Source organism: Podarcis tiliguerta (genome assembly GCF_965153285.1).
Source record: "Podarcis tiliguerta genome assembly, chromosome: 16".
Taxonomy (NCBI): domain Eukaryota; kingdom Metazoa; phylum Chordata; class Lepidosauria; order Squamata; family Lacertidae; genus Podarcis; species Podarcis tiliguerta.
The window spans coordinates 23,997,564-24,010,148 of NC_139549.1; the positions used below are offsets into that span (position 1 = coordinate 23,997,564).

General features: G+C 49.9%; 1 protein-coding gene across 6 annotated transcripts in view; it reads right to left on the bottom strand.

Moving 5' to 3' along the window:
- The window catches only part of EMID1 (EMI domain containing 1), a 66,590-nt gene that overhangs the window by 25,739 nt on the left and 28,266 nt on the right, over positions 1–12,585 (bottom strand). For 4 of the 6 annotated variants that reach the window (XR_014505979.1, XM_083417814.1, XM_083417816.1 and 1 more), the window contains exons 4-8: positions 12,369–12,455; positions 9,349–9,410; positions 8,547–8,691; positions 2,632–2,685; positions 1,517–1,624 (exon numbers count right to left, since the gene is read on the bottom strand). Coding sequence is in view for 5 of the 6 variants with exons in the window: in XM_083417814.1 (XP_083273940.1) it covers positions 1,517–1,624; positions 2,632–2,685; positions 8,547–8,691; positions 9,349–9,410; positions 12,369–12,455 (456 nt within the window). In the remaining variant the exon portion in view is untranslated. The remainder of the gene's footprint in view (positions 1–1,516; positions 1,625–2,631; positions 2,686–8,546; positions 8,692–9,348; positions 9,411–12,368; positions 12,456–12,585) is intronic. The other 2 variants (XM_083417813.1, XM_083417815.1) reach the window with 1 other exon arrangement.

Here is a 12,585-nt window from a genome sequence, read left to right on the forward strand (position 1 = left end):
CTGGACCATAGGGCGCACCCAGTTTTTAGGGGGTGAAATCAAGAAAAATAATCTTATTTCCCCCCCCCCCCCGCCCCAAAGAGCAGCGTACAGGATGCGCACAACCTCTCCCTGCCGGATGGGTTGCGCGCGGCTATGTTACAAGCCAAGGCAGCCAGTGGGATGGATCCTGATGGCTGTTTTGGCTTCCTCTTTAGCCCCACGCAACCTCTCCCTCCCAGGAGAAGCTGTGCGGGGCTAAAGAAGCCATAGCCATGTGCAGCCTCTCCCTGCCAGAGGGGCTGCGCGCGGCTATCCCTAAAGCCTGAAGAGCCAGAGGGGTTGGTGCGCACCGACCCCTCTTGCTCTCTAGGCTTCAGCGAAAGCAAAGCGAAGCCTTTGGAACACGGAGGGAGTGCTCCCTCTGCGCTTCGGCGGCTTAGCGTTGCTATCACTGAAGCCAAGGAGCCTGCATTCGCTCCATAGGACGCACACACATTTCCCCTCAATTTTTGGAGGGGGAAAAAGTCCTATAGAGCGAAAAATACGGTAATTGATGGTCTGTGGACCCCAGGGTTTGTGTGCCACCATTTACATAACAAAAACTAGTGTAAAGATATCAACATTTTCAAAAGTATTAGCTAACTGGGAGCCCCTGGTCTAGTCTTGCCGTTTCTTTGCAAGGCAAGGCAAGCGTAAAGCAACTTGCAACAACATCAGAAAGGTTTCTTCTTTCTTCAAGAATATGATTAAACAAATCATTAAAGGTAAAGGGACCCTGACCATTAGGTCCAGTCGTGACCGACTCTGGGGTTGCGGCACTCAACTCGCTTTGTTGGCCAAGGGAGCCGGCGTACAGCTTCCAGGTCATGTGGCCAGCATGACTAAGCTGCTTCTGGCAAACCAGAGCAGTCCACGGAAACGTCGTTTACTATATATCAAAATGATTCATTTAAAGGCAGCAGAAAAAGGTCCCGGAGACTTGGGAGGGGGGTCTCCCCCAAGGCTGCTAGCCACTGCATTTTTCGCTCTATATGATGCACCCGACCATAAGACGCACCTAGTTTTAGAGGGGGAGAACAAGAAAAAAAATATTCTCTCCCTCTCTGTGCAAAGGCCCCTTCAGCGGAGCAGCAGGAGAAGCGGAGCCCCTTCCATTTCTGCTCCCGCTTCGCTGAAGGGGCGCTGCGCAGAGAGGGAAAGCTGCGCAGCGCCTCTCCAGCGAAGCGAAGCCAGGAGAGCAAGATGGATCAGTGTGCACCGACCCCTTTTGCTCTCCTAGCTTCAGGGATAGCCGCCCAAATCCTCCCACTGTGCTCTGGAGGCTTCGGGTTGCTTTCGCTGAAGCCATGGAGCCTGCATTAACTCCATAAGACGCACACACATTTCCCCTTCCTTTTTAGGAGGGGGGAAGTGCGTCTTATAGAGCGAAAAATACGGTAAGTTGTTTTTAGCTGGAAATGCAGAGGATTGAATCTGGGGCTGCCTCCATGCAAGGAGAAGGTAGAGTTGCACCTGAGGAGCAGCGGGGGCTTACCTTGCGGTCCAGCAGGGCCTTTGACTCCAGGTACGCCTGACGGGCCGCGGATGCCAATGTCTCCTTTGGGGCCCACAGGGCCTGGGGGTCCCTGCGAGGCCAGCCTCCCTGAAACAAAAGGTTTGGAAAGGGAAGGGGGTAACAGTCGAGGAAGATGCGCATTCCCAAGATCACAACATACAATGAAAGCACACAGCTTCCTCCAAAGAAGCTCGGGAACTGTAGTTTGTTAAGGGTGCTGGGAATTGTAGCTCTGTGGTGGGGAGAAACTACAGTTCCCAGGATTCTCTTGCTGGGAAGTTGTGTGCTTCAGATATATGGAGCGGCCATAGCTAAAAAGGGATGTGTTGAGACTGAGATTCACGGCGAATGGTGTGTTGCAGCGAGAATTTCAGTCCTTGAGAAAGCGAAAGTAAATTTGTGAAGATCAGACGACATTTGTCGGTTTGTAAGAAGTTTTGTGAGGAGTATTATTGGAAGTATTGCAAAAATGGAGAAGGGGAAGGGTGATCTAAGAGATGTAAAGGCAATACAAAGTTAAGAAATGCATAAGAAGTGGTTAAAATGGTGGATCATCAGAGGCGCTGATGGAAGTCTAAAAAGATTGTATAAGTGATAAGTTTTGTGGTACATTTTATAATTTATATGTTAAAATCAATAAAAATTATTTAAAAACAAAAAAGAGAAAGCGAAAGTAAAGGGAAATGCTTGAAGATGTCTGATTACAGCAGGAAAAGAAAATATGAATGTAAAATGAAAATTTCACACAGAAATTCACAGTCTCTTTTTATCAATGGTCATCCAAGACGCTTCTTCAAGCGGCCCCTCCTCAAAATGAAAATGGGCCTTTTCCAGAAGTGGTTCCCCCCAACTTGTGCAACACTCTCCCCAGGGAGACTCGCCTGACACTAGTTACGTATCTTTTGGTCCCAGGCAAAAACATTCTTTTTTTTTAGCCATCTATGGCCTTTCTGCATGGGTGGGATGCTTCGATGTAGTTTGTTTGCTTTTTAAAAAACAGAAGTGTCTTTCATAATTTATTTTTAATGCTGCTTTTAATGTATTTGTATGTTTTCTTTTTCCCTTGAAATATTGTAAGTGGCTTGAGTACATACCATCCCGTCCAGGTATGGTGGTCCTCAGCCTCTCTCTGGGGCCTGGAGAACCTGCTGAATACAGAGGGGGCAAGACGTTACATTACCTGGAGCTCCTACAAGCAAGGCTATGTTAAGAGTGTAACACATGTACACCCAACAGTGTCCCTGGTCTTCCTTCTTTCAGGATCTTTGGAATGCTATGTACAAGGCCTGACGTAAGTAAGAAGAAACCTCCCTGTTCCTTTATCCTCAGATCATACACTGCTCTCTGCTCAGTAAATTGTTATCAGGATTGCTTTTCTCTCATTCTCCATCTGTGGTATTTAAGTGACCCTGCTACCAGCTGCAAGGAGACACAAGGACTTTAAACCCTAGGGAAAGTGCTCTTGTGCTTGGGTCTTCCTCGAGGGTTTCCCATTACAGGCATCTGGTTGGCCACTGTGAGAACAGGACTAGATGGGTCATTGGCCTGATTCAGCAGAGCTCTTCTTAGGGGACGCGGGTGGCACTGTGGTCTAAAGCACTGAGCCTCTTGGGCTTGCCAATTGGAAGGTTGGCAGTTTGAATCCCCACGACAGGGTGAGCTCCCATTGCTCTCTCCCAGCTCCTGCCAACCTAGCAGTTCGAAAGCACGCCAGTGCAAGTAGATAAATAGGTACCCCTGTGGCAGGAAGATAAATAGTGTTTCCATGCTCTCTGGCTTCCATCACGGTGTTCCGTTGTGTCAGAAGCGGTTTAGTCATGACCCGGAAAGCTGTCAGTGGACAAACGCCAGCTCCCTCGACCTAAAAGCGAGATGAGCACTGCAGCCCCATAGTCGCCTTTGACTGGATTTCACCGTCCTGGGGTCCTTTACCCTTTTTTTACCTCTTAGGGCTGCAACGCCACAAGTTACAACAGCACTAGAACAAGGACCCCTTTGCCACACAACCGTCTTGAAGCGACTCTGAGGTCCCCCATCATGTTTATCTTCCCGCCGCAGCGGTACCTATTTATCTACTTGCACTGGCGTGCTTTCGAACTGCTAGGTTGGCAGGAGCTGGGACAGAGCAACGGGAGCTCACCCCGTCATGGGGATTCAAACCGCCAACCTTCCGATCGGCAAGCCCAAGAGGCTCAGTGGTTTAGACCACAGCGCCACCCGTGTCCCCTAAGAAGAGCTCTGCTGAATCAGGCCAATGACCCATCTCTGAGGCACCGAAAAGCCTGCCTATGTCAATGTGGGAAGTTCTCTGCAAAGCAGAAACGCAACAGAGGAACAGCAGCAGTTGCTCACGGCGCATCATGTTCAGGGTTCAGCACACCTTTCCTGTTGGGTGTAATGAATGACCAAGCGACGAGGGAAGCCCTTGCACGTTCCTGCCAGGAAATAACATCTCGCCACCCTTTCTGCCCATTGTCCTTTTGCAACTTGTGCAAAGAGGGGAGAGAAATATTCCATCATTAATTATTCCAGTCTTCTCCTCCCCTCTCTTCGCCCAAACCAGAAACACATGTTCTGTCAGAGCGAGGGAAGGACCACTAAACCTTTCCAGCTGCACAGAGCTCCAGCCAAAGCCAGGAAGCTTCGCCAGGCCCCGGGACAGTCCCCGTCAGCCAGCTGCTTTCAATTTTGGCCCCCTCGCCTGGTGTGCTTCTCACCAGTCCCGATGCAATGCTGGCAGCGGACTTGGAGGAAGGAGATGGCGGGTGGTAGGAGGAGAGGGAAGAGAAGAGGCTGGAGCTGATAATCAGAAGCAAAACTCCATTGTCCCTGCTTCAATCCTGGAGAAGGCAGGGCCAGTCTTAGGATGCTGCTGCCCAGTTTGTGAAAACTTCAGCCAGTTTTGCCAGCCAGCCCAAACCGAATTGCTGCAGGTCAGTTACGATTCCACAGAAAATCCACGCAGAACTCTGCTCTCAAAGAATCTCAGCTTCCCCCACGCTGTCCTACTTTAAAAAGTACTGTTTTGGGGGGACAAGGGGCGGGTGGGTGTGGAGGACTCCCTGGTCCTGAATGGGGTAACTGTGCCCCTGAAGGACTAGGTGCGCAGCCTGGAAGTCATTTTGGACTCACAGCTGTCCATGGAGGCGCAGGTCAATTCTGTATCCAGGGCGGCTGTCTACTAGCTCCACCTGGTACGCAGGCTAAGACTCTACCTGCCTGCAGACTGTCTCGCCAGAGTGGTGCATGCTCTAGTTATTTCCCGCTTGGACTACTGCAATGCACTCTACGTGGGGCTACCTTTGAAGGTGACTAATTACAACTAATCCAGAATGTGGCAGCTAGACTGGTGACTGGGGGCGGCCACCGAGACCACATAACACCGGTCTTGAAAGACCTACATTGGCTCCCAGGACGTTTCCGAGCACAATTCAAAGTGTTGGTGTTGACCTTTAAAGCCCTAAACGGCCTCAGCCCAGTATACCTGAAGGAGGGTCTCCACCCCCATCATTCTGCCCGGACGCTGAGGTCCAGTGCCGAGGGCCTTCTGGCGGTTCCCTCATTGTGAGAAGCAAAGCTTCAGGGAACCAGGCAGAGGACCTTCTCAGTTGTGGCGCCCACCCTGTGGAACGCCCTCCCATCAGATGTCAAAGAGATAAACAACTACCTGACATTCAGAAGACATCTTAAGGCAGCCCTGTTCAGGGAAGTTTTTAATGTATGACATATTAGTGTATTTTTGGTCTTTGTGGAAGCTGCCCAGAGTGGCTGCGGAAACCCAGCCAGATGGGCGGGGTACAAATAAATTATTATTATTATTATTATTATTATTAAAATAAAAATAATGCATTGCTTAGTGGTTAAGAGTGTCAGCCTAGAATCCAGGAGACCAGGGTTGGAAACCCCACTTGGCTATGAAGTTCACACTAGGGTGACCTCGGAGGTCAGCCCAACCTGCCTCACAGGGTTGTTGTGGGGATTAATTGAGAGGACAGGGGGGAGAACTGTGCACACCATTTTGAGCTCCCCGGAGGAAAAGGTGGAATATGAATGCAATAAATAAAATAAATAACATGTGCTTGAAAAGGCAACATGTGAGCCCTTTGCTAAAGCCAATGCATGGTGTCTTTGCAGAGGCAAAGTAGCCTCTAGACTTTGGTCACCTCCAGACTGTCAAGTTATTTGCCAGAGCGATGGAAGTGCATCCCAGAAATTTCAGTGTGTGCTATTGAAGTGCTTCGTCCCCCTGGCAGTGCTGGAGTCAAAAAGGGCAGCCTCCCCTTTTCTCTCCTCTTTTCTGCCACACCCCTTTGTATCCTTCTCTCTCTTCCCACTCCCTTTTGTTATGTACTGAAGTTTTCACCCTGGGCCAGCAGGGGGATACGGTAGATAGTTTCACTCAGGTCCACATATGCAAATAAGGGATTGAAAGTGACGTTCAGTGATTGGATAGTTACAGAAAGTGGTTACTGTTGCGTTGTAGTGGAGCTCTATATAAGCAGGCTGGCTGAACCCTTCAGTTCAGTTCTGCTCTGGCCTGTGAATAAACAAGAGCTGTTTGAAGAATCACTGTGTCGTCTGATATGTTCACCCACAACTTAATACCTTTTCTCTCTCATCTCTTCTCTTCTCCTGCATCCCTTTCCTGCCTGCTTCCTATGCACATGAAATGAGGCCAAGCAGGCAGTTGGGCTGCTCACGCCTCTTGAGAGAAAATGGTCATTTGGGGGCATTGTTAAATGTCAAGGACAGTTGCCTTGAACTAGTGAGGGCCTGTAGGCAAGGACCTGGCCTCAACTGATCCACTTTGGCTCATTCAGGGACGAAGAAGCAATGGGTAAAAGGATACTCCCTCAGACTTTTCCTTGAGTTTAGGCTCCGTGCACACACACACACACACACACCCTCTCTGAGCAAACTGGCTTCTTGCTCCATCTTGCTTTTATTTATTAAAACATTTGCCAACAGTGTGGCTAACCACCATCAAAACAAGCACAAAACTCTGGTCCCAGGACTGCCAGAAAAGGACAGACAAAGCAAACAAAGAAGCCGAGGCTTCTCGATGGCCACCCACACAAAATGCACACCTACACTGTCATCTGTTAGCACATCCAGACAGCAGCATCTTAACCTGGCGCCAAAATGGTAGCTGATAGGACTGGTAGAGTGGAAAGTAGGGAGGCTAACAGCAGGGGGCGCCAGAGATTATATTTCTATTGGACTAGACCAGTGGTTCATAAAGTTTTTCGAGTTACAGCCCTCTCTTTAGCAGTTTTGACAACCCACTACAGAAGATAATAGCATAATAAAATTTAAAAGAGTAACAATTAATTACACATTTATTCAAAGTCCAACTAAAACTATTTAGTTTAATTAATTCAACAAAGGTGATGAACTTGATCCAGCAGCTTTTCAAAGTCTGGTGGTCATTTACACCTCCCGCGCCCCCTGCCTCCTAGGTAAACCCACTGACTCCTAGTGGGCAGTACCACCCACTTTGAGAACCACTGGACTAGGTGACTCTTTGAGTCCCAACCGTACAATTCTACGTGGAGCCAACTGATTCTAGTTTTGCACCCTATCAGGGCAACCACTGAGATTGAGCTGAAGGAGAATCACCGATTGGCTGGACACAGAGGATGGGTGGTCAGAGGGAGAAGAAGGAGCAGAATGGGAAGAGGATCTGCCAGAAGCTAAAAAGGTTACAGGGTTTAGTGAGCTGGGGGAGTCTAGGGCAGAAAGAAGTCCAGAATCAGAGGCAGATGTTGAAGCAGGAGGGGAGGGGAGCCAAGAGGCAGAGGCAAGTCAGGCTGGTGTCTCCCCCTCCTGCTGTGACAATCCCCACACCCCCTGGTCTCCCAGAACCAGAAGAAGTATGTTCAGGGAGAAGCAGAGACAAGCACGTCGTCAGCGTAGTCTCAGATTGCTTGGGAAGGACCTGGGGATGGAGATGATTTAGGCAACTGTGGGAAGGCGGGACCTTCAGCCTCCACAACTGCCTACCCAGAAGAGTTGCTGTTCTGATTAGGCCTCACTCCCTGGAGCAGGTCTTGTTTCGTCTAATGGAGAGTTTACTCCGTGTGATTTAGTGCTGGCTCGTTACCTGGCAGGGAGGAAGTCGCTAGGCAGGGCCGCCCCCTGGACTGCTTGTATGTAAGAAGGCAGGCAGGTGAGAGGTTCATGGGGCATTGCCCTTGAAGCTGTCCCAGAAACTCCAGCGGGTGCAGAATGCTGCAGCGAGGCTCCTCACGGGGTCTCTGCCATGGGAGCATATTCACCCAGTGCTTTTCCAGCTGCACTGGCTCCCGGTGGAGTACAGGGTCAGATTTAAGGTGCTGGTTTTGATCTTTAAAGCCCTTCACAGCTTAGGACCCTCGTACCTACGGGACCGCCTCTCCCGGTATGCCGCACGGAGGACCTTAAGGTCCATAAACAGCAACACCCTAGTGGTCCCGGGCCCTAAGGAAGTTAGATTAGCTTCAACCAGAGCCAGGGCCTTTTCAACACTGGCTCCGGCTTGGTGGAACGCTCTGTCTCATGAGACCAAGGCCCTGCAGGATCTGATTTCTTTCCGCAGGGCCTGCAAGACACAGTTGTTCTGCCTGGCCTTCGGCCTGGAGTTAATTTGATTCCCTCCCCCTCTTTCTTTTTCCTTTCTCCTCCAGTGATGAGGCTGCATTTTAATGTGTCAATATTTTAATGTTGTATTTTAATCTTGTTTTTAAATTGTATTCATTCAACTTGCTTTTATTATTGCTTGTTAGCCGCCCTGAGCCTGGCCTTGGCTGGGGAGGGCGGGGTATAAATAAAAATTATTATATTATGATTATCAGCCCTAATGAGGAAGCTCCCACTCCTTGCCAGAGTCTCAAGGCATGAATGAAGTGTGGGAGCTAACCAGGCAAGGAATTCACAGGCGGGGCCACCACTGAAAAGGCCTCGTCTCCTGTGCCCACCCTGCCACACCCCAGATGACCAACGAAGATCCACGGCCTCCCTCCCTGCTTACCTTTTGCGCTTTCGTCCCCAGGGCTCCCCTGAGCAGCCAGAGAGCCCCACAGGGCCACGGAATCAGGAGAGTCACCTCCCTTAGGAGGAAGTCGTCTGCCGGGCACCAGAGAGTCCACAGATTCAGCTGCAGAGAGGGTCGCTACCTGAAGACAAGGGGGAACATCTCCAGCAAAGCAGGGAAAAGGTCTTCACCCCAATACATGCACAGGCAGGGAGACACACGTCCAGAAGTAGTGTGGTTGGGGTTGAGTATGTGATGGTTGTGTGTTCAGATCAGTATGCTAGCTATATTGGCTACCATATGTGATCAGGGAGGCAAGAAGGCATCCTTTTCATTCCCCTCTGTGTCCCCCACATGCAGAGCTGTTTCCCTTCTGATGCTGTTGGTCTTTGATGAAATTGCATATTTATTTATTTTTTTCATTTACGTGCCACTTGATTGAACTAAGACCTCTCAGCGGTTTACAAGAAATATTAAAATTACCAGTTAAGAAACAGTTAAAAACAAGGAAAAGCATCTGAAAAAAAATAATTAACGGCGAACAACATTAACATCCATATGTTTGGAAAGGCTTGCCTAAATGAAAACAAAATAAGCAGGCACCGGGAGGAAAAAATACAATGAAGGCACCTGTCTGATATCAACAGGCAGGGAGTTGCAAACCTGCCACACTGAAATAATGATTTCTGACAAGGCTGGAGAGGTGGAGGAGAGGTATTGGATAAAGCAGCCAGCTGAGACCCACCCCAAACCCACTGCCCCTTCAAGAGTATATAAAATGATATTGAAAGAGACTGACCTTTGCTTCTAAGAAGTTGACCCTCTCCAGCAGTTCTGAGACTTTGCTGCAGTTTAAACAACCTGGGGAATCAGGTGAGACAGGGAGAAGTTAAAATGGGCAGCTAACATTTATTTATTTTTTGGCCTGGAGGCCACATTCGCCCTTGGTTAATTCTCTAAGGACCACATACCATCAGTGAATGTGGCCACCCCACTCTCACACACCCCTGCATCTCCAGGTAAGACTGGCAAACATACTCTCTCTGAAACCCTGGAAAGCCACTGCCAGTCAGTGTAGGAAATGCTAAGCTAGATGGACCAATGGTCTGACTGGGTAAAAGGCGGCTTCATATGCTCCTGTTTAATCCAACCCATAGCTCAGATGCTTTGCATCCAGAAGGTCTTGGGCTCATTCCCCAAAGGCATCTCCAGCTAGACATGGGAGAGACCCCTTCCTGAAACCCTGGAAAGCCACTGCCGGTCAGTGTAGGGCAATGCAGAGCTTGATGGACCAATGGGTCTGCTGCCTATGTTCCAGAAAGTACAAGAACTGGTTTTGTGAGCAGAAGGTCCCAAGTTCAACCCCAGCATCTCTAGGTAGGGCTGGGAGGGACCGGTGGGTGTTGTAGTGCAAAGTCTCTCCTGTACCCAATAGGTCCCTGCAGAAAGTTTCTCCTGCTGGTTCCAAAGATCTCAGAAGCCTGACGCACAGTATCTCTGACCAGGGCTTGTAAGCGTGGCTGCTCCTGTAGCCTCCCTGTTGAAATACAACCAGCACCAACTGCCTGTGCTTTCCAGAAACAACTGAAGACGTTTTATTTTTATTATGTATTTTTTGTGTTTTTTATGTTGTGATTTTATGTTGTGAACTGCCCTGGGTATAGCACAGTATACAATTTATTATTATTATTACTATTACTATCACCATTATTGTTGTTGTTGTTGTTGTTGTTAGTTGTAGCTCAGAAGACAAACGGAATCCATTCTGGAACAACTTCCAAAATGTTCAGAAACCAAGGAGCCAGCTTCCAATTGGCAGCCAGTCAGAAACCACGGACATCGTGTGAGAAGTTCAGGTTCCAAAGAACGTTCACAAACCGGAACACTCACTTCCAGGTTTGTGGCATTCAGGAGCCAAAACGTTCGAGTCGCAAGGCATTCGACTTCCGAGGTATGACTGTATTAATGCTTACCCAGCTGGATAAATGGGTCTTTGTGCCGAGTCTCTATTTTGTATTGTTTAAGTTTTGTCTCAAATATAGAGGCTGTGCTTTTGTGCTTTCCACTGCTTCCCGCTGTTTTTTCCACACGTTGCCTTGAGGCCATTGTGTGGAAGATGATTATTAACAATTATTGATGATGAAGATGATATCTGAGTGGGCACCAGGCTGGGGAAGGCAAATTCACACTACTGCAAAAGCAGTGCCAGAGGGACAACCAGGAATTTCTCAGCCTGCAAAGGGCTGCCAGCACTCTGCCAAGCCAGCTCAGCCAATTCCCACGCAGAGCAGATTAGTGCCTTGCATTGTAGAACCAATTCTATTAGCTCCCTGGTGAGGTGCTGCAGCCATGACAAATATCCCTGCTGTCCTTCTTGGAAAGGAGTGGAAAGAGAAGGATTTTTCACTCATCGCTGAGATCCAACTAATGGGAATCAGAACTGAGCGCACATACAGAGAGACACAGAGGCTGCTTTGAAATATGACTTTGGAACAAACAAGCAAATAAGAGTTAAAAGCCATGAAAGAGATCTCATACGCTCTGTACCCGTGCCAGCGTAGTGGTTAGAGTGTTGGACTAGGAGTTGGGAGGTAAAGGTAAAGGGATCATTAGGTCTAGTTGCGGACAACTGGGGTTGGGGTGCTCATCTCACTTTATTGGCCGAGGGAGCCAGCATGACAAAGCCGCTTCTGGCCGAACCAGAGCAGCGCATGGAAACGCCGTTTACCTTCCCGCCGGAGCGGTACCTATTTATCTACTTGCACTTTGACGTGCTTTCGAACTGCTAGGTTGGCAGGAGCAGGGACCGAGCAATGGGAGCTCACCCCGCCGCAGGGATTCGAACCACCGACCTTCTGATCGGCAAGTCCTAGGCTCTGTGGTTTAACCCACAGCACCACCCGCGTCCCTGGTAGGAGCTGGGAGACCGGGGTTCAAATCACCCGCTCGGCCATGAAGCTCACTCTGTGCTCTCAGGGCAGTCGCTGCCTCTCAGCCTAACCTCCCTCGCAAGGTTGTTGTGGGGACTGAATAAGGGGAGAACGATGTACACCCTGCCTTCAGCTCAAGTCAAAGGTGTGCTAGGATCTGCCATTTCTGCTGTCTGCCCAAAACGCCAAGAGCGAAGGGGAGGAAAGCAACACTGCAGTTTGTGTGGGACAACATACACCAGCCCAAGGGCAAGGGCGCTCTGCTTAGAAACCCTCAGGGAGGGTCTCCTGGGGGAAAAAGCTCTCAGCGGCTACTAGGCACAACGGCTATGCTGTGCCTCCACGGTAGGAGGCAGTGATGCTTCTGAATAAAGGTAAAGGTAAAGGGACCCCTGACCATTAGGTCCAGTCGTGGCCGACTCTGGGGTTGCGGCGCTCATCTCGCTTTATTGGCCAAGGGAGCCAGCGTACAGCTTCTGGGTCATGTGGCCAGCATGACTAAGCTGCTTCTGGCGAACCAGAGCAGCGCACGGAAACGCAGTTTACCTTCCCGCCAGAGTGGTACCTATTTATCTACTTGCACTTGAAGTGCTTTCGAACTGCTAGGTTGGCAGGAGCAGGGACCGAGCAACGGGAGCTCACCCTGTCGCAGGGATTCGAACCGCCGACCTTCTGATCGGCAAGCCCTAGGCTCTGTGGTTTAACCCACAGCACCACCCGCGTCCCGATGCTTCTGAATACCGGTTGCTAAAAGCCACAGGAGGGAAGAGGGTTGCTCTAGGGCTTGGGTGCTGCTTGATGGTTTCCCATTGAGGTGGCCGCCACGAGCACAGGATGCTGAGCCATTGGCCTGACTCCGCAGGGCTCGTCTTAGGTCCTCAACCCTCACCAGAATAAGCTGCAGGCCGGGCTGGCAGTCTGCGCAAAGGGGCAGCCCCATGAGCGGCGTCCTGAGGATCCTGGTAGCCAGCAGTCTCTGAAAAGGAAGAAAAAGATGGGGGAGAATTGTTTAGAATTGAGAGCCAGTGTTGGTGCAGTGGTTAAGAGCGGTGGACTCGTAATCTGGTGAACCGGGTTCACTTCCCTGCTCCTCCACATGCAGCTGC